General features: G+C 53.9%; 1 protein-coding gene across 1 annotated transcript; it reads left to right on the plus strand.

Moving 5' to 3' along the window:
* The first annotated feature begins 440 nt into the window (after nucleotides 1-440).
* SCN4B (sodium voltage-gated channel beta subunit 4) lies at nucleotides 441-20,999 on the plus strand. The gene is made up of 5 exons (XM_025999141.2): nucleotides 441-781; nucleotides 9,223-9,395; nucleotides 10,407-10,635; nucleotides 13,201-13,330; nucleotides 17,271-20,999. Exons 1-5 carry the CDS (start codon nucleotides 721-723, stop codon nucleotides 17,362-17,364), a joined length of 687 nt encoding a protein of 228 aa, XP_025854926.1. The 5' UTR covers nucleotides 441-720; the 3' UTR covers nucleotides 17,365-20,999.
* The last annotated feature ends 261 nt before the right edge of the window (nucleotides 21,000-21,260 follow it).

Raw genomic sequence — 21,260 nt, forward strand, 5'->3', positions numbered from 1 at the left:
GCGGGGGCGGAGGCGGCGGGCTGCAGGCTGCGGGCGCCGGGGTCCTGGTGGGCAAGCTGCACCTGCACCCGCTCACCGGCTGCGGCGGGGCCAGCTGCCGCGTTTTTCCAGCGGTCCCTCTGCGGCCCGGGGAGACGCAGCCGCTACCTGACTCATGTGCCCCAACAGAACAACACAGAGTCCTAACACCCGAAGGGCTCCACATCTACTCCCCCCTAGTTATCCCCCCCCCAAAAAAACCCCTATCCTCCCAACTGGCAGCTCAGCGCCTGGGATGATGCGGGCGGCCCTGCAGTGCCCAGCCGCAGCCGCCCGGCCCGAGCTGGCGAGGGAGTGGGGTGCCCGGCGGGCTCCCGGGGCTCCCGGGCAGGGTGCGCAGCGGGCGGGGGCGCCCCGGGCTCCGCGGCGGCCACCGCCCCTCCTGCGGCTGGAGCGCTTCCAGGGCAGAGGCGCAGCGCCGCTCTGCTCGGCGCCCGCTCAGCGGTCCTCCGCTAGTCGCCGTCCCCTCCTCTTGCTCCTCCTCCTCCCGGTGCCCTCAGCAGCCGCCCCGGCAGCCGGCTCCTCCTCCCCCCCCGCCCTGGCGCGCTCCCCGCTAACTTTCCCGAGCCCCGAGCGGCGGCGCAGAGCTCCGGGCGGCCCCGCGGCCCACTGCAGACCGCGCTGCGAGCGGCTGCGCCGTCCCATCCCCGCGCCCCCGGGCGCTCCGGAGACCACAGAACGATGCCCGGGGCCGGGGACCGAGGCGCAGCCCGGGCGAGATGGCTGGGCTCTGGGCTTTTGGGTAAGGCAGCCCCGGCTTCATCCTTTCTCCCTTTCTCCACCCTCCTTGCCCCCGGGGAGGGGACACTTGGAAGAGAAATGCCTTGGACCCGGTGGGCTCTGGAGTGCGGCGCGGAAGGAGCACCGATGCCACGAGTTTCTTGCCGGCCGCACGGCTAAGGCCGTGCTCCCCCGGGACCGTGCGCGTCCCCTGCCCAACGGCGGCCAGCCCCGTCATTAGTTCTTTGCTGTCTGTGGTGCCTTCGGCTCCCGGCTGCTGGAGCCGCGTCGTGGGGGCTGCGCCGGGGTCTCCCGAGTTCCGAGGTTTAGGCACGCGGCGGGGAGGGTGTCTGTGCCCTGGGTGTAGGGGGTGCCAGGGGGGCGCACGTGTGATTGTTGGGATGGTGCTTCCTACCCCTGCCCGGAGCTGTTTGCAACTTGGATGCTTGTTGCCCAGGCGTTGGGGGCGGGCATGCACCAATTGGAGGGGATGGAAGAGGGTGCCCGGGGCGGAGGGGGGTCTCCCCTTCCTCCTGGAGCTTTTTCTATTTGTCTCCTCTGCCCTCTATCTTTTCCAGTGCCCACTGTCTTCCCTGGGGCGCCACACCAAGGACTGGAGAGGGTTGGAGGCTTGGAGGGACTTGGAGGATCCTTCAAGCCCCCTTTTAGGGAGGATCTTGTCTCTCTTCTTATAAAGAGATTCCACAGGGAGGATCTGTTTAACCTGCTCTCAGCTCTTCATTTTTGAGATGAATATGAAGACTGGGGAGACATATCCAGAGGACACAGAAGGAACAGGGTATTAATATCTATTAATATGTACATGATCATTTTGAGTGGCAAACTCCAAGAGATGAGAGAATGATAGGAGTCCAGAATATCATCTCCTCGTAAATCAGAGCTGGATTTCAATGTAAGCTGATTCTGTCTCTGGCACCTGTACCTCTTCCTGTTTATATTTATCAGATTTGGCTTTTGGCAGCTCCCCTCATCGGGCTAGGTACATGATATAGACATTTGTGCTGAAAACAGGGAGACCGGGCTTTTAAGGGCAGTCGCTGCTGTTTCTGCAAATGCAAATAAACTGTATGCTGACCTGCCACACTAAGCACATGGTAGTGGACGGGGGACTGAGTATTTCTTTCACTCAGGAGCCACTGATTTAATGACATCCCTACAGCTAGAGAAAGGACACTGGTGCTTTCTCTTGTCCCTTTGGCACAGATGTGTGCTGGTTTCACAGCGACCCTAATGAGGCCTGAGGCGCCTCTTTGTGGGGTAGGCATAGTGCCGCTGGGCACCAGCACCCCCCATCCCATCTGGTCAGCTCAGGTTCCCACTGTGACTGTGGCTGGGGTAAGGGGTCACTGGGGAATTCAAACTCATACAGCCATTAATCCAGCCCACTTATCAACACATCTGGTTTCCCTTCCGCCTACTGCCCAGCTGGGTGGTGGGAGGCCAGCCATTAGAATAATCATAGAACCAGTCCTCTGGGGAAACCACATTATACACTGGGGGAGGAATGTGGGCAGAGTCATGGTGCTTTTCTCCGGGTGGAAGCCCCCAGCTCCTCCCGGGACTATTCAGCTGAGTAGACTAGGTAGGAGCAGAAGCCCAGTGGAACGGGTTTGGATGACACCCTGAGCTACCCTTTGGGAGCCCAGGAGAAAGCAGAGTGATTTCTAGGTAGGAGACTTCCAGGCCCAGAACTGGTCCTGTCTATACCACTTCCCGCCCCCCTGGTTTACCAAGGGAATACCAACAGGGTCCCCCTTTGGACCTTGCCCAGGCAGCCGCTGCTGAGCCCTCACAGAGGGCATGGCTTTGAGCTTGGGACACAGATGCTAAGCTTGCTCTCAGTCCAGTAGGGGTGATGCGGAGGCCAACTGGAGAAGCTCCCTGGCAGCATCAGAGCTGGCAGGAAGTTTGGGAACCGTATCACAGAGCTCCCCTAGGATGAGGAAGCCAGGGTCCAGAGAGGGAAGGTGACTCGTCCCACATGACCAATTGATGGTCAAGTGTGATGGAATCCAGGTCTCTTGGGCTTTGTCAGACCAGCTTACCTCCCTAAAGTTTGGTCAGCAGGATTGTGCAGCTGAGCCGAGGGAAGGGGTGAGGCATGCAGGGATCCAGGCTTGGGGGCCCCCAGACAACTACAGAGACTGGGGATGGAGCAGTAGGCTCCTGGGAGTTCCCTACCTTCCAGCCTCCTGGCCTCATATCAGTCTCACACCCATCCTACAGATTCCCCATAACCTCGCAAGACATCCCTCTCTTAAGTGGAGAAAAGTTCATTGTTGCAGTTGAGGTTTCTGTGGATGTCAGTCCTTTCCTGAGCCTGTAACTGGTAATCTATCTGTCCTGCCCACCCCTTCCTTGTTCCTTGATTTGCTTAATTGCTGTGATCTGTGTTTAATTATCACTTGTGAGGGTGCTATGTTGTGCAACCCTCTCTCTCTGTATGTATTTATTAAGGGTTTGTTTAATGAGAATGCAATTAAGGAGAGGGCTCTCAGACCTCCTGCTGGAAGAAAAAGAAAGGAAAGGGGGAGGTAAAGAGTTCATGCAGAAGTGGGGCGGGCAGGGAAGGGGAGAAGTAGGGGGATGCTCCAGGTTTGAATCTGGACCTGGTGATTGGTCTTTTTCTGGAGATGCTGGCCTGTAGGGTACCCCAAAGCCCTTCTGACTGGCCGTCCCCTGCTGAGACCCATGTGAAAGGTGGATCCGGGCACAGATTCTCCCACTTTGCCCTCTTGCCGAGAGTGTGGGGATCCTCACATAAGTCATGGGTTGGCCGTGCCAGTGCACCCATCCTGTGGCCTGCAAGAGAAGGGCCAGGCACACTGATTGGACTTGTTGGCAAAGCTGGTTTTGTTGAGCATCCAGTCATCTCTCAGGGGCATGCTTGTGTCTCAACAAAGCTCCTGGGGGTGGGCAGGAAGTAGGCAGGTTGCCTAGGGAGAGGGAGCTGAAATCTTTCCTGTCTCTGGGCCCAGGTGCCTTGGCTGGCCCAACCCTGCCTCCCGAAGCCCCAAGGGCCTGCACCCCAGGAGGGGTCTTGTCCTGCCTCGGCCCACTTTCTGCCTCTCAGCTCTCACTTTGAGCCTGTCTGACTCCCCCAGGACCAGAGAGTATCAGCTTCCCCTTACAGTCAGTCGGTTTCCGTCTGCGTTGTAGGCAAGCCCTTGGAGCTAAACTTAGAGTCCCTGCCACCTTGCCCTCTTTCAGCGGCCCTTCCCTGTGTGTGTGTGTGTGTGTGTGTGTGTGTGTGACTGATCCTTGGATGTGGAAAAAAGTGGCAGACCATTTCCTGCCTTGGCATTTACCTTGGAACATCTGGTGGTGGCCAGAAGATTCCTGCTGGTGTGAGTATTTAATAATAAGATTTGCACGCGCTGAGTACTTTTTTTTTTTTACTTTGGTAAAACTTGGGAGCCTTGAGTCAATCCTCAGACTCCCCCCAATCCCAGCAGCACCCAGGTGAGGATGGGAGGGGCCGAAGGCTTCAGAGAATCGCTAGCTAGTGGGTTAGGGCTTTTCAGTGAGCGAAGGCAAAGCTTTGGGGCTCAGGGTGGAATTCCACAGGATCATGAGGACTTGTTCATCGATCCCATGGTGCCAGAAAGAGGCCTCTAATCCTAAACACACATGTGCATGCGCTAAAGTTGTGAGCAGAAGAAATTCTAAGCAGCTTCTTTACTCCAGGGAAATGGCCACATGGCCAGAATTACCTCTCTGAGGTGCTACAGGGTGTGAGTAGAAAATGTGTGGATGGCCTGTGGACTGACACTGGCTGACACTGGTCATTAAGCTAGGGGTGCCCTGGTTCCTTCCAGACCTGTGATGAAGGCCAGACCTGTCCCCCTCCCTCCTTTCAAACACCATCCTCTTCTACTTGCAGGGTGCCTAGGTCAGAGGGATGGACTCATGGGAAGCCCTGCTTGTGTTTTGTAAGCTCGTGTTTCAGCTTTACACGGAAGTTCAGGAGGGAGGAAAGATCGCTATCCTGGCTTGGGGGTGTGCACGTGGGACATGGCATCCCTGACTTTCTCAAGGTCAGCCAGCAGAGCGGGGCCTGCCTTGCACCTGCTGACCAGTCCGCTCCTGCTCCTGGCCTGGCCACCCTACTGAAGCACCCTTCTGGGGGCCTCTAGTGGATTGACACCTGCCTTTGCTCCCTCCCATCCTCCCAGCACAGCATCACAGGTGAGGGAGCATGGGAGACAGGCCCCCCCAGGGCTTTCCTATGTACCAGCCTCTCAGACACAGTGGGCAGGGCTTCCAGATGGGCGGGAGGATGTGCGGTGCAGAGGCCAGCCTTGCCTACCTTCAGTGTTGCCTTAACTTGGGCAGGGCTCTGGACTTTTCCGTGGAAGCCGCTGTGCCTTTCCTTTGTTCCCTCCAGGCTATGGTGAGAATGGCAGTGTTTCACTGTGGGAGTCCTGAGAGTATTAGTTAAGTCATCCACGCAGGCACACACTAATCAGGCAGAAATGTGCACTGTCATGAGCTAGACCTTAAAGAAATAGTCTGTCCTCTGTTCTGGATTGTTCTTTTGCTCATTTTTGCTTCTACCTGTTTAAAGCAGTTAGATTTTTACTTGTGATGTGTATTCTTGGTGCTCTTAGAGACCCTGTTCTGGCTGGGGTCGTGGAGGTGATTTGACCCCTGACTTGAGTTCCCCCCATCTTCCTGAGGACCCAGGTTCCTGGACAAAGGAGCCAATGAGGGCTGGAGGCTGGAGCTATGGTTCTTCTTGGAGCTTGGGTCCCAAGGGAGGCCTGTGGTTATCAAGAAGCTTCTCCTGAGGGATTTCCTGTCATAGTTCTGTACTCTGTTCCTTGATTTGGAGGAACAATGGGGATCAGAAGCAGAGCTGGGGTGGCCTGTCTGGCTCCTGTCCCTAGACCTCTGGGGGAGGTGTGCTGCAGGGCAGGAGCAGAGGTAAAAAGAAAGCCAGGAGTGCTAAGCAGAGCTAGCCTTGACAGTGTGAGTACTGCTTTTTCCCCTCACTGAGTGTGTTAATTGAGCAAGTTAATTTCTGTGTGCCTGTTTCTTCATTTTGTGTTTCAAGGATAAAAATAATAACCACCTCCCAGGATTAGTTTGAGGATTACATGAGACAATGTGTATAAAATGCCTCTCCTCTCTTATAGAAAGTGCTAGTTCCAGATTCCCCATTTACTCTGTGGCCCTGGGCAAGTTGCTTAACCTCTCTGAGCTTCAGTTTCATCATCTGTAAAATGAGGAAAATTATAGCTACCTTTTGGTGTTCTAATAAAAGTTGGCGTTAAGGGGATCCCTGGGTGGCTCAGTGGTTTAGCGCCTGCCTTTGGCCCAGGTTGTGATCCTGGAGACCCGGGATTGAGTCCCACGTCAGGCTCCTGGCATGGAGCCTGCTTCTCCCTCCTCCTGTGTCTCTGCCTCTCTCTCTCTCTCTCTCTCTCTCTGTCTGTCTATCATAAATAAATAAATAAATCTTAAAAAAAAGTTGGCGTTAATATGTATAAATCCTCTAGCACGACGGTTCTCGAAGTGCAGTCCGTGACCACAGCATTCCCTGGGAACGTTCAGAAATGCAAGTTCTCAGGCTATAGATCTTCTGAATCAGAAACTCCAGAGGTAGGGCCAAGCTGTCTGTTGTCCTCTAGGATGTTCTGATGTTTTCTCAAGTTGGAAAGCCACTGCTCTAGAACAATTCCTGGCATATAAGCGCCAATCAAAGGATCAGTGCTAACTTTTCAGCACTGACTGGAACGTTGGTGGGCAAGTCCTGCCCTCTTAGGATGAAAGAAAGGATTCTTTTGCTTTGGGGCTTTGGAATGCTAGAAATGGTTCTTGTTGACCCTAGGCAAGTCACTTAGCCTCTCTGTGCTTAGTTGTCTCATCTATAATAGGGCTCTTCAATAGTATGTCACTCACAGGGTGGGTGTGAGGATCAAATGGGCCCAGCACATACTACTTGCTCAATAAATGTCAGCTATTATCCACAGTGGCAGGGGTGATGATGGGTTACCGGACCACTGGATGTTCCTTCTGACCTTTGGGGTGAGAGCACTCCACTTTGCCTTCAGAAGCAAGGGCAATGTGAAGAAGCTGAGTGGAGCCTTGAGGGCAAGAAGCAGGGCTGCCACCTCTCCTCAGAGACCTTTCTGTCATTTAAAAAAGCATCACTTAGGTGGGACAACTGGATGGCTTAGTGGTTAAACATCTGCTTTCAGCTCGGGGCATGATCCCGGGGTCCTGGGATCGAGTACTGCATCGGGCTCCTTGCATGGAGCCTGCTTCTCCCTCTGCCTATGTTTCTGCCTCTCTCTGTGTCTCTCATGACTAAATAAATAAGGTCTTAAAAAAAACCACATCACTTAGATGCCACCAGGCATCATTGTCTCAGGTGAGCAAAGCAAGAGGAATGGTTAGGTGCCATAAGGAATTTAGGTAGACAAAAGAGGTCCTTCCTTGATAGTGAGGATGGGAGAAAGAGCAAGATTATTGACCTTTAAAATGAAGACTGATCCTGGCTGTTTTGGGAACAACACCAGTTCTGGGGACTGCCTGTAGATCTGAGAGCGGACCTGGGCTGAGAGGGGGTTTCCTGGGGCCCAGCCAGGACGCCCAGTCAGCACAACCAAGTTTCTTTCCACATGGGGCCTTCTTGTCCTGTCTCTAAAATGCACAGTAAAGAATAGTTGGTCAGCTTGGAGCTTATAGCTCTGGCATTCTGGAAACACCAGGCTGGAGGTGCAAGTCGCTGAGAGGTGTTGCAGTCTGGGAAGAACTGGGAAACTTTGGGACAGGAATTAATACAGTCACATGGCTGCTCTCAACTGCCCATTAAGCTCTCTAGTCAGACCTGGGTTCAGATTTCAAGTCCCCCTAGAAGATGATCAACTTTGGGGAAGGCACTTTGCTCTTCTCTTTTTAAAAAAGATTTTATTTATTCATGAGAGACACAGGCGGAGGGAGAAGCAGGCTCCACGCAGGGTGCCCGACATGGGACTCCATCCTGGGTCTCCAGGATCACACCCTGGGCTGAAGGTGGTGCTAAACCGCTGAGCCACCTGGGCTGCCCCGCACTTTGCTCTTCTGAGCCTCACTTTCCCATGTGTAAAATGTAGGATTGCTAATACCCATCTTACAGCTGTGTGTGTGTGTGGGAATGAATGGGATTGCCCATTTGCAGCCCATAGCAAGGCTCTGGGCCAGAAGAGGGATCACTGGGAACCGGAGTAGGACTCTCTTGGAGACCTCACTCAGGGAGACCCCAGATGCCCCTTTTGCCTGGGGGCAAGGACATTGCCTAGGCACCTTATTCTGATGCCCCTTCTCCAAAGACCTTGAGTTACAGTGGGATCTCCTCCAGGACTCTGTAGGAGAGGAGGAGGGCCAGGGCCCCTTTCAAGGACTCCAGAGGCTGGTCCTAGAGGCCAGGAGTGGACTCTGATGGTTTCCACTCGCCTAAGCGGCAGGGGTAGTATTGGTGTTCTGGGGAGTGGGTGTGGGGACAGGAAGAGCTGGGGAGGAGGGGGCCGGTGCTCGAAGGACCTTCCCAGAGGAGGGTCCCACAGGCTGCAGGTCTGGAGGGCTCAGCAGTCCAGCGCGCTCTCCACGCCGCCGCCCTGCTCTGGCGGGTCCCTGTGGCGTGGAATCTGCCCCACGCGTGTCTCCCACCCTCCTTCTCACTTTGTGTCCTGCGACCCCTTTCCCCGCCTCCGGCCCCCAGTGCTGCTGCTTGTCGTCCTGGCCTGGGCCGGCTCCCCTCATTCCCCAGGGTTGGGCGGGAGGTGGCCCTTGGCCTCTCCACCCGTGGGGCCGTGGGGCCGGTGGGAGCGTCCGGGGCTTGAGGTCGAGAGGCCTCTGAGCAGTATCGCGGGCTCCGCTTGCCCATTTTCTCTTCTTCACCGCAAGTGACCGGGCTCCAGCCTCCACCCCGCCCTGGACCCCCCTGGACCCCGCCTCTCCAGCTCCCAGACCCAGACACTTAATTGGGGGGCGGCACCCCGTCCCAGGGGAAATTCCCTCGGCAAATAGGCGGAGCGGGTCGGGCACTTGGGGTGGTGGTGGGATGGCACCTGCGGGGATGGCACCTGCGGGGATGGCACCTGCGGGCACTGCACCCGCAGGATGGGGGGGGGGGGGGTGCGGCCGCGCGTGAGGGCCTCGTTTTCCTGGGTTGGGGTGACCTCTGCTGGTCATTCGGAGTGCCACACGGGCGGCTCGCTGGTCTAGGCCAAGCGCCCAGTGGGGGTGCGAAGCGGGTGGGGTGGGGGTGGGGGTGGCAGTGGCTCAGACAATGTTAATTGACATAAAGAGAACCGTCCCCCCCCCGAAGTTGATACAGAGGGTGACAGCGACCTCCTTGCCTGGCCAAGCCTCTCCTCCCTCCCAGCGTCCTCTTCCAGAGCTCAGGCTGGAGATCCCCACAGGGGTTTATTAAGGGAGGTGGTGACTGTCACACAGGTCTCTTCCTGCTCCCCGCATCCCTGTCCCTGGAGGTGTCAGTGGGGAAGGCCACCACGATCTACGCTGTCAATGGCACGGAGATCCTGCTGCCCTGCACCTTCTCCAGCTGCTTTGGCTTCCAGGACCTCCACTTCTGGTGGTCCTACAACACCAGTGATACATTCAGGACAGTAAGTACTGGGGAAAGGACAGACCTCCTTCCCTTTCCCCTCACCGGTGCCTCCCTATTCCCTGCTCTGGTCCTTTCTGGACTGGCCTCCCTGTGACAGTCCCCAGAATCCACCTTTTGTCATCCTTTCTCCTAGCATTCTTTCCAGAGCTTGTCCAGAAGGATGGAAGTGGGAGGGATGCTTAGATGGTGCTGCCAGAATTTGGGGTTTGTTGGAATTCTTGGCTAGAGTCCTTTGTCTGGTCTGAAGAAGTGCCTGAAACTTGGATTGCTTGTGTAAAAATAATTTAATAATAATAATAAAAAAAAAAACAGAAGAGACAAAGACCTGTGGAAGGCTTGGAGAGAAGAAATGAGAAGCATCCAACTGGGAGAACGGCTAGGGAACTGGACCTAGAAAGAAGGGAGAGGAAGCTAGGGAAGAGAAAGCTCTCCTGCAGGAGCATCGGCAGGGCTGTGGGCTGGGGGTGGGGATGGATCAGGCGACAGGTGTTTAGTGAGTACTCGCTGTGCAGTCTCATAGGGGACCCGAAGTGTACATAAGGAAGCCACAAGAGGCCAACTCTGGTTGTAATTAAACACTGGGTTCAGAGGCTGTTGATGGACATTGCCTTAGGATTGATCCAGGTCTTGATGGAGGGCCAGAATCAGGGGGACGGGGACAAGTTGTCAGCAAAGGCTGAGGTGGTGGCAGTGGCGGTGGTGACAGAGGGGAATGAGAGTGGTATTTGCCAGAGCCATTACCTAAAAGGCTTTTATGAAGAAAGCAATAAAAGCCTGCTTCATTCCAGGGAGATCTTAATGACAGAAAATGGGTTTTTTCTTGAAACAAGTGAAATTCAGGTTAGACAAGCGGAGCTATCGATATTGGAAGGAAACCAAGTCCGGGGAGCACCTCTATAGGCTCTTTCTGGACCTGGACAGGTCCAAGGAGTGGGCTCGAGTGATGCTCTCTGACTCTTGACCCTGCTTCTTTCCTGGCCACCTCTTCCCCATCCCCTCCCCCTCACAGCTCATAGACGGGACGGTGAAGAACGAGAAGTCTGACCCCAAGGTGAAGTTCAAAGATGATGATCGCATCACTCTGGAGGGTTCCACTAAAGAAAAGATGAACAATATTTCCATTCTGCTGAGGAACCTGGAATTCAGCGACACGGGCAAATACACCTGTCACGTGCAGAACCCCAAAGAGAATAATTTTCGACACCAGGCCACCATCTTCCTCCAAGTTGTTGATAAATGTAAGCAGTGGGAGGCTGGGGCCAGGGCAGCAGAGTGGGAAGCACTTCATTTCAGTCGGATGGCAAAATGGACCACACTGGTGTTTTCTTTTTGCTTTATGCTTTCAGAAGTTAATGGAGTCACATCTGGAAGCTCAAATAACTTAGCTCCAATACTTTCTCTGTCACTGAACAGCTTATGATACACACTTAGCCCCTCTGAACCTGGTTTTCCTCATCTGTAAAATTGATATCACCCTACGGTGCCCGTGAGAAGTAGGGATGCGATGTGCGATGTAATCACCACCAGAAGTAGGGCTTGTGGTGGGAAAGTCCTCTGCGTGTGCTGATTATTACCATTCTTGTATATTCCCCTGGCAGCTGTTGATCGAATGCCAGGTATCACACCAAAAGTGCTATGAATGATCCCCGGTGTTCTTGCTTGAGGAACTTAGAGTGTGGGTAGGACAGGAGACTGGTAGACAGAGGACTGACATAGGGGAAGAGCTCGTAGAGGCACAGGCAACTGAGATTGATAAGAATGGCCACCCCATCTGGAGCTTAAACCCCAGTTGGGGATCACAGTCTGACACAGTTGGAACAATGGGGCAGTGAAGAAGCCTGTGGGGAGGAGCCAGGTGGTCACACGACCCCAGACACTAGATGTGGTTAGAGAAAGGGCTGGAGGTGTAACGCTGGGCTTCCTGGGCAGGGAGCCTGGAAGGCTAGGGAGGCACAGAGGTAGAGACTGCTCTAGGATCCTGCTTGTAGCACATTTCTTGTGTGCCTGGGGGCTCCCTGCTCTCCTGGATGATGGGTGGGGGGGTGTGCCTGGAGAGAGAGATGCCAGTGAGTTCACCTGTTGGCTGTGCCCAGAGTAGAGCCAGAGGCCATCTAGGCAGCTTGCTCTGAGCCTGGAACCTTCTGAGTCTAGGCTGTGTATGGCACCTTCCTCTATGTTGGGATGTTGTCCCACTTTGTGCTCAGTCTTTGTAAGAGTGAAGAGGAGGGAGGGGCAACAATGTTTAAGGAGCATTTCAGGGGGCTGGGCACTGAGGTAGGTGCTGTCCCTTGCCTTTGCACCTTTGTCCCTCACACATCCCGTTGAGGGGATCTTTTCTCCATTTTTCCAGATTCCTTTACTCATCTAGCCAACAAATATTTATTGAGCACCTACTTATGTGACAGACATTGTTCTAGGCACCGAGGATATAGCATGAACAAAGTAGACAAATTCCTGCCCTTACGGAGATTTCCTTCCAGTCAGGGGAGATATGTAGTAAAATAAAGAAGGAAATGATGTTGGGGCACCTGTGTGCTTCACTTGGTTTTGCGTGTGCCTTCAGGTCATGATTCCGGGGTCCTGAGACTGAGCCCCATGTTGGGGGCTTTTCTCTCTCCCTCCCCTTGCTTGTGCTCTCTTTCTCTCTCTCTCAAATAAAAAAAAAATCTTAAAAAAGGAAATGATGTTGTATAAGAGAACATAGCTAGTGTTGTAGAGAAAAAGCAAAATGGGGAAGGAAAGAGGGGGTGCCAGCAGTGTCACTAGGGAAGGCCTCACCAGAGAGGTGACAGAGAATAAGCATATTTGAAGAAACCATGAGGATATCTTTGTGAAGATAGTCCAGGCAGTGGGAACGGCAAGTGCAAAGGCCCCGAGGCAGATACTTGAACATCAAAGAGGTCAGAGTGTCTGGAACAGGGCAAATGGCAAGAAATAAGTCAGGTTAAGCCATACTGTGTGGGACCTTGTAAGTGAAATGGGAGCCACTGAAGAGCTCTGAGCAGAAGAGTTAACCCAGAATAAACTCTGTAGCATGAAGAATAGACAATGGAGTAAGGAGTCCAGTTAGGAGGACTCCAGGCCAGAATATCTTGGGCCAGTGAGGTACTGAGCAGTCAGATTCTGGAATTTTTAATTTAGGGCCATTAGGATTCTTAGGTGAATTGGCTGTGGGGTTTGGAGAAGGGAGGGGCCAAGGATGACTCTAAGGATTTTGGTCAGAACAACTGGAAGGATGGAGTTTTCTCAGCAGAGGTGGGGAGATGGTGAGTGGAGCAGGTTCTGGAAGTCAGGTGTTTAGTTTTCAGAGCGGGAAGCTGAGGTAGAAGGTTACTAGTTCATTAGTGACTACTGAGATCCGATAGTTACAATCCAGATAACCTGACCCCAAAGTCTTCCTGCCACATAGAAGTTGTTATAGGGAGATTCTTGATTTTTCCCACATGTACAAAGGGGGCCCATAAAGAGGCAATGAAATTCTCATGTGGCAGTTTGGGGGTCAAGTCAAAACCGCTCTGGGCCCTGGGTCTGGATTATTCCAGAACTGTGTGTGTCTGTGGGAGGGGATGTGGGTGGAGGGGGTGGAGGAGGAACCTTTTTGTGTTGTGCCTTCACCTGATGGATGCCATCTTCCAGCTTTTGCTTCCTGCCGGAAGGCCTCCAGAGGGTTGGGGGCTGGGTGCGGGTGGGCATGTCCCAGATGCCAGGGTTGGAGGGCTGTACCCATCGGGCTGCCATCGTGCTGGGCTCCAGGTGACTCCTCCCCTCGCCCAGCCTCTTCTTCCCCTGCTCTGGCCATATAGTGGAAGAAGTGGACAACACGGTGACCCTCATCATCCTGGGCGTCGTGGGTGGGGTCATCGGGCTCCTCATCTTCATCCTGCTGGTCAAGAAGTTCATCGCCTTCATCATCAAGAAGACTCAGGAGAAGAAGTGAGTTGACTCCATTGCACCCTCTGGTCCTCCCCCGGCGCACTATGCACTCCCGTCTTGTGCTGTGGGTGTTCCCAGCATTGTTCCATTCCACTGTCATCTGCCCCCATCCGCCTTCATCTTTCCATCTGTCCCCTCATCCCATCCTCTCTTCCCACTCCTGCCATTCTTTCCTGTCTCCTGGCCCCTCTTCCTCTCCCTCCTAATACATATTTATTGAGCACACCGAGTTCCCTGAGTACATGAACTTGCTCTTCCTCATCCTGCTGCCTTCCTGTCCATCCCATTAGCTTCTCTCTTTCCATTTGTACCTTCCCAACCTAAATCCTACGGTTGGATTTAGGTTGCCTTGTTTTTTGAATCAGAGAAAATACGAGATTCCATGCACAGAAACTCTAAAATGGGAAAACCCTTCTAGGCAGATGGGAGTCTCACTGCGAAATTTTTTTTTTTAAGATTTTATTTATTTATTCATGAGAGATACACGGAGAGAGAGGCAGAGACACAGGCAGAGGGAAGAAGCAGGCTTCCTGTGGGACTCAATCCTAGGACTCCGGGATCACACCCTGAGCCAGAGGCAGACGCTCAACCACTGAGCCACCCAGGCGTCCCTGCGAAATTCTTCAAGTTCACATGTGGGAGACTGAAAAAAAATCTAAAAAAGCTTATATGGCCTCCCCAGAAGCCCCAGGGTGAGCTCAGGTTTAAGATAGACACTCACAGGGCAGCCCGGGTGGCTCAGTGGTTTAGCGCCTGCCTTCAGCCCAGGGCCTGATCCTGGAGACCCAGGTTCGAGTCCCATGTCAGGCTCCCTGCATGGAGCCTGCTTCTCCCTCTGCCTGTGTCTCTGCCTCTCTCTCTCTCTGTGTCTTTCATGAATAAATAAATAAAATCTTAAAAAAAGATAGACACTCACACCTCTAAGGGGAAGGAGAGGGAAGACGGGGAGGTGGAGAGGGTACAAGCCCCAGATCCAGACTTGCCAGGGCTGTGGCAGGCTCTGGAGCAGCAGGAGTGAATGTAAAAAAGCATTTTGAAGCTGTGTTATCAGCAAGAAAGATGAGAGGACAACTTCAGGGAGTTGCAGCAGAGAAGGTGGTAGAAGCGAGGTACAGAGAGGGTGATAGTAGCAAGGAGATGCAAGGGGGAAGGGGGAGCTGCTCTGGTTCTATTCGCATCATTCTGCTTTCTTGAGTAGACGGAGTTAGGATGGAAAGGGCAGAAATCCTGCTGGTGGGTGGGGGGGAGGCTGCAGGCAGAGGGGATGTTAAGAGGATGGCACTGGGAGTGGGGAGCAGGAGGCCCTGGGTTTCTCCTCCAGCGCTGGCTGAGATGAAGAATTCTTGGATGGCCTCCCTGCATCGTGGCGAGGGTTTTAGAGATTTTGAGAGGGGCCAGGAGCATGGAGTTAGACAAATTCTCTTCCTAATAACCAGTTTTGCTATTGATGGTTAGCAAAATTGGAGAGCAGATTATTCAACGTGTGGTTTAAAAGCACCTGGAAAAGAAAACAGGGAGCACTGGGAGCCACCATGGGTTCATCAAGAACAAGGTCGACCACACCTTTTCTTGCTGGGGCGCTGGTGGATCAGGAGATGGCTGTGGATAATAACACTTCTTGTCATTCATCGAATGCCTACCATGTGTTAGGTACTCTGGCAGCTATTTATATAATAGCCATAATTTTTATTTTACAGTTAAGCAAGGTGGGGCTCAGAGTGGTTACATGACTTGCCCAGGCCACACAGCCAGAAAGTCATAGACCTGAGATTTGCACCCTGACTTGCCTGGCTTCCAAGCTTTAACCACTTTCACCATACCCTGCTGTTTCAGGGAGTATATCCAGAGTTCATTCATTCATTCTTTCATCTGATGGCTATTTTTGAAGTAGTGTGTACAAGGCACTGTGCCAGGTACTGTAGGAAATTCTGGAAGGAATGACATTCCGCCCTTAAGTAAAGAAGACAGGACGTATATGCAAATAAATGTAAAACAAGGTAGAGAAGGTAGGTGCTTTGGAATGCTCCAGGGGTTCAGAAGAGGGTGGAATTCTAGTGAAGGATTTTTGGCTGAAGGGTGATTGTGGTAGGCCTCGCACAATGGATATAATTTAAGCCTTGGGGAGGGTGAGGAGAAGGGTGTTCCAGAATTGCTGAGAGCAGAGGCAGAGAGTCTGGGAAGAGGCATGTGTCTGGAGAACAAGGTGTTTTGTTGGTTGAGAGGGTGGAGTGTGTTAGGGGGGAAGGAGAGAACAAGCCTGCAGAGGGTGTTGCAGGGAGACCCCTGGGGACCCAGGAGTCCAGGTTGAGATTGGCTTTCCTGGCTGCAGTGGAGCTGGTGAGGGCTTTCAGGGCCTGCCATGGTCTGAGGGCATTGGAATAAAGGGTCTGGCTTTGGTGGGACTGGGCAGGGGGAGGCTGGAGGTGGGAGACAGTCCACAGGGAAGCCTGAGAGCGGTCCTCTGAGCATGAGAAAAGCCTGCATGAAGAGCAGGGATGGGGTGGCTTCTCAAGAAGAGGGGAGGTGTTGGACAGCATCTCAGGATCCGTTCTGGACTTCCACTCATGGGGGCAGTTCCCTTTGTCTGAAATGTCTCCTCCCTCCTTTCCTGCTCATCTTTGTGGGTCTCTACTTCTGTGACATGTCTGAAGAGCCCTCCCTGATCCCTGGAAGGGGGCTTCCTAGGTGGATCCCTCCTTGGTAAACCCTTCATCCTATCTTTATCACGTTGTATTACGGTTACTTATGTAATAATGCCACATTCTCTGGAAGACTGCAACTTTTCTGAAAGCAGGCACCCTTCTAGTCTGACACAGTGCTTGGTACCCACAGATTCTCAGTAAGGAAATATGGAGTGCTTAGGAGTACAGTAAGGTGGATAGGAATTGTCTGGGTTGACTATACCTTAGGTGTAGAGATAAGTAGCTAGATAGATGATTGATAGATTGATCCATCTGAATAGAGGTCTTCAGGGCTCTGCCTATTCATTGTTATTAAGATTTGAATTGTACCAGGAATGATGCCAAATTTCCAGGAACCTAGTGACTATGTTGGAGAACAAAATTGGGATTGAGGAAGAAGGAGCTCCATAGGCTGGAAATATGGACTAAATTTTGCAAGACAAAATTGATGAGGACAAAGTAGTAAGCCCTTCCTGAAGTCCTCAAAGCCAGCAACACAAGCCCAAGGTGAGGCTAAGCTAGTTTAGCCACAGCAGCCATGGAAAGGGCTGGAGATTTTCACGAGCAGAAAGCTCGGGGTGAGGTAGGAGTCAGGTGTGCTCTGGAGAGTTGGGGTGGGACGTGCTAACTCTGGAGCATGTCCAGGTCCGGGCAGTCAGGGGGGTGAGCCTTCCAGGGTATGTCTTCCCATGTGACCATCTCTCCTTCCTGTGGCCTTCTCCCCTGTCCCACCACCCTCTGCTCACACCTGCCATCCTTGATGCCGGGACCTCTGCCCCTTCCACGAGCATTCTTCTACCTCTGGTCACAGCCAGCTCAGGGAGGAAGGGCCTGCCACGGGCCTGGGGGAGGAGCTCTGTGCCCTTGCCATGCTGCCAGCTGGCACAGTCTGGGAATTAGCTTGGTTTGGCTTCCTGTGAGCACTGATCCCTGGGAACGGTGCCTGGTACCCTTGCCTCCTGCCACGCTGGCAGGACTAGGTGATGGTGGGCCTTAATGGGTCCTGTCTGCCTGCCAGGCACTGTTCTAGGTGCTTACTGATGCTTCATGGCACCCCCACAAGGAAGGTGTCATCGTCATGTCCATTTTATAGATAAGAAAACTGAGGCCTAGAGATGTTGGGTGACTTGACCCCTTGCCTTGCCACCTTTGCCCTACAGAAGGCCAGGGGGAGGGTGCGAGGCTGGTCACAGGGCCCACGGCTCCACTCCACAGCTGGCCCCTGACTCTGGCCTCTCTCCTCCTCTCTCCCTCTCCAGGAAGGAGTGCCTCGTGAGTTCCTCAGGGAATGATAACACAGAGAATGGCTTGCCTGGCTCTAAGGCAGAAGAGAAACCACCAACCAAAGTGTGAGGCCCTGCTGGGGGCCAAGCAGCCGCCCGGGCCTCACTTGCCGATGATGAACGGATGCTTGAGCCATGTCCGTGAACCCACGTGCCTGAGACACCTGCTGCTTGGCTCCAACTGTAGTCTTTCTGGGGAGACTTTGGGGTCCAGCCCAGCCTGCCTGCCTCCTCCCAGCCAGGGCTCCCCACGGATGAGGGCTGGCCAGAGGAGGGGGCCTGTGGAAAGCTCAGGAAAGGAGAGCTGGCTGGTGAGGAAGGTGGGGGGCCCCCTCCCACCCCGCCGACACCTGGGATACATGGGGTCTTCTTCAGTCTCCCCACCCTGTATGAGCAATACCTTGGTTTTCCTCCAGATTTCTCGTTAAGAGAGGCTTGTGGGGATCAGCAAGGCCTGCCCCAGTAGCTGGACCCCAGTGAATAGTGTGGAGATCTAACCCTTTTGGTGGTGGAAGTGGCCTAGGGGACTGGGTGCAGGATCTGGGGGTGGTAGCCTGCTGAAGGGGGGCCTCTAGTGAGAGGCTTTGATGGATGCGTGATCCCCCAGGTCCCTCTAGGGAGGCGCTTCCCTTCCTTCCCACCATGGGGTGGCCCGCTGTCCCCTCCGCCCCCCACTGCTGCTTGGAGTCTGTGAACACTCCCCACTAGGGCTGGCCACCTTGGTCTTGGGGGGGGTCCCAAGATCTGCTGCCAGGAGTCTCCCCTGGCTTGTTCCTCTGATCTCTGAGTTCGTGAGGGGCTTGTGAGGGGGGCCCTCCAGCCTTCACGGAGCACTGGGGCACTACCTATGCCTTTCCTAGCATTTCTCCTTGGGGAACCAGGACTGCAGAGGTTTGCGAGCCGGTGTCCAGGGCCTCTTGGCTACTGGGATGCCCACCCCAGCCCGACCAGTGCTGGCTGCCCCTTCTCCTCGGCATGGCGGGACCATTGCCGCCCCTGGGAACTCCCAGGCTTGGCTCCTCCACCCCTGCTCCTCTTTCCCCGATGCAGCAGGTGGCATCATCTTGCTTGAGATGTTGTACCCTCAGACCCTCCCCTCCAGTGGGTTCACTCCTCCTGTGCCCATGCCCAGCCATCTCAACCCTCTCCCCTGGCTCAGGGTTGTTCACCTCCAACCCGGGGTCAAGGGCTTGCTTTCACCTCAGGGATCCTCTTGCTTTGGAAGAGGGGGCCCTTGGGTTTTCTGGCTGCTTCCTGTTCAGCTGTGCCGCTGCCTCTCCCTCCCTGGGGTTGGGGAGGAGCAGGAAGAGAGTGCTCACAGTCTTCCTTTGCTTTTCCGAGAACTGGTTTGCACACCCCTGTGTGGGGGGCTGGACTGTGCCTTAGCTCCTTGTGTCCTGGCTCACCCCCTCCGTCCCTTCTCCAGCCTGAATGGGACAGCCAGCTCTGGTGTGGCACTATGCGAGGGGTCCCCAACCTGCCAATGCCCAAGGCCACGCCAGGGACCAGGGAGCTGGGGTGGTGCCAGCAGTGGCCCCCTGGACGTGATGGGATCTTGGAGCTGTCGGGGTTCCCGACAGGGAGGGCAGCCCTCTCTGACACTGTGTCCTCTAGGCCTGAGAGGGAAAGGGGCAGTAGAGGTTATGGGGGCTGCCTCAGGATCCTCCCTGTCAAAAGGCAGCTGCAGGCTTCCCCCAGGGCGGAGGCAGGGGAGGCCCAGGAGCAGCAGCTCCTTGCTGGGGCCCACGGCCCTCACTGCATCTGATGGGTTTGCAGGGTCCCACTCTGATCTGCCTCCGGGGCTCCCATCCTTGTCCCCCCAAGAACCCTAGCTTCAGGTTCAGATTTTCCTGGCTTGAGAGCAGACAGACCAGAACTACCATGCATTTGGAAAACTTCTTGTGACTACCTTCAGGAGAACGGTTTTCTTCCCTCTTCCCAGTTCCAACATTTGAACAAGCTGAGTTGCCTGGGCTCCTCTTATTCTCTTCAGAGGAGGGGGGCCGTGGGGGAGGAGTGTCACCCTCTCCACTCCTGGGTCTGTCTCTTGCTGACTGATAGGTGGGTCATGCATCTTCTCTGGGCTCAGCTTTCCCCATCCATAAAGTGGGTGTAATCATATTTACCTACCTCCCAGGATTGTTGTGAGGCTCGGCGAGTTTTTGTCTAAAAAAAATCGTTTTGGCTTGGAAAGGGATCTTGGAGGCCAGGCATTATAAGTGGAGGGATTTTTCCAAGTCCATCCTGTCCTCACCTCTGTGTCCCCTCCCTAGGAGACACACACGCACAGACATACACACATGCACACGCACGCATGCACTTTCTCTATCTCTCTCACTCACTCTTGTTCTCTCTCTCTTCCCACTCCTCCCCCTTGGGATTATTTTAGTCTTTGTAATATTAGAAACCTTGGCACTGATGCTTAAAGGTACTTATCCATGGCTTTTGTTTGGGAGTTTTCAATTCAGGTGATAGAATAGGGACTGTAGGGGACATTTTTGGTGGCCCCAATGCCTGGGGGCACCGTGGACATTTAGTGAGCAAGTACTAAGAATGCTCAGCCTCATCCTCACAGCAGAGAAGTGTTCTGCTCCAGTGCTGGGGTGAGACCCATGGAGGAGCACTGGATGGATTGCAATGGAATGTATATGGGCAGAACCATCTTCCCAAGCAGAGCCTCAGTGTGTGCAGATCTCAGAGGGCGGTCTCCAGGGGCTGGTGAGGGTGTTTCCAGGGCTGGTGGGCTAGAGAGAACCATTTGTAGGATTGATCTTGGAAGCCCTGCAGGCATCAGCTGTGCTGATAGTAAAGTCACTAAGACCAAAGACAGTCTTTCCTAGCTCCCCATCCTTGACTTCAAAACGAGACCTCAGCATTCCAGGCCTTGGGGTTCTCCCTGGGTAGGAATTGAGCAAAAAGCCATCAGAATGAACCTGTAAGGTGAGGGTGGCCTGGGAGAGGGGCCGATGGAGCTCAGACCTTTCCCACCTGGCTGGCTGACCAGAGCTGGAGGTGAAGCGAGGGGTGTGACAGCGTGCCCTTGAGATGGTGGCAGGAGAGGGTGTGCGAGTGGAGACACACACCTGTGGACTGGGGGCTGTGCATGGAAGAGCAGATGTATGGAGGTGTGTGTGTCTGAGATGGGGGAGACTCTGCACACGTGGGGAGCCATCTTCCCTGGCCGGAGCTATACCTGTTGGGACACCAGGAGCCTGAGAAAGGATAGGAGACTGAGAGGAAGACCAGCCATGCTCTTAGGTTCCATAACTCCATGACTCCCTCCCTGTTAGGGACAGCTGCCATGAGTGCTGGGGGAGGGGGGGCAAGGAGGGGAACTTCTCAAGAAACCCTACAGCTTGCTTCACTTTACTCTGTCCCAGGTTGGAGTCCCGCCCCTCCCACCTCCCACCTGATATTCAGAGCTTATGACTATCTTATGCATGGTTTATTCCTCTGGCTTGGATGACAATACCCATAGTCAATCGTTTTATATAACTATAGATCAAATCAGTGCAGCAATAGGTCTGGGAGGCCTCTGGTCCATGGGTGCCTCTGGGAGGCACACATATGCACACACCCAGCAATGACTTGTGTTCAAGCACAGAATGGATGTGATCAACTATCTTGCCTTTATAACATGTTTGGCATTGTAGAATTTTATTTAGCTTTGCCTTGGATGAAATAAAAAATTATGTTTAATAGAAACGGCTTGGGGTTTCCATTTTTAGGCTCACTGGGAGTTGGGTTCCAGTTTTATTACTTGTCAGCTGTAACTGGGACAAATTCCTTTGCTTCCCTGAGCCCCAGTCTCCCCAGTCTCCTTGTCTAAAATGTTACCTGCCTCGGTAAGATCACACGTGGAAAATGTCGAAGAATGTGTGGCACATTCCCAGGGAATTAAAGTTATACTAGTGCTGATTCCTTCTCTGGAGAAGTTGGAAAGCTGGCCCTTTAGTACTGGAATCA

This window comes from Vulpes vulpes, chromosome 12, assembly GCF_048418805.1.
Source record: "Vulpes vulpes isolate BD-2025 chromosome 12, VulVul3, whole genome shotgun sequence".
NCBI lineage: Eukaryota > Metazoa > Chordata > Mammalia > Carnivora > Canidae > Vulpes > Vulpes vulpes.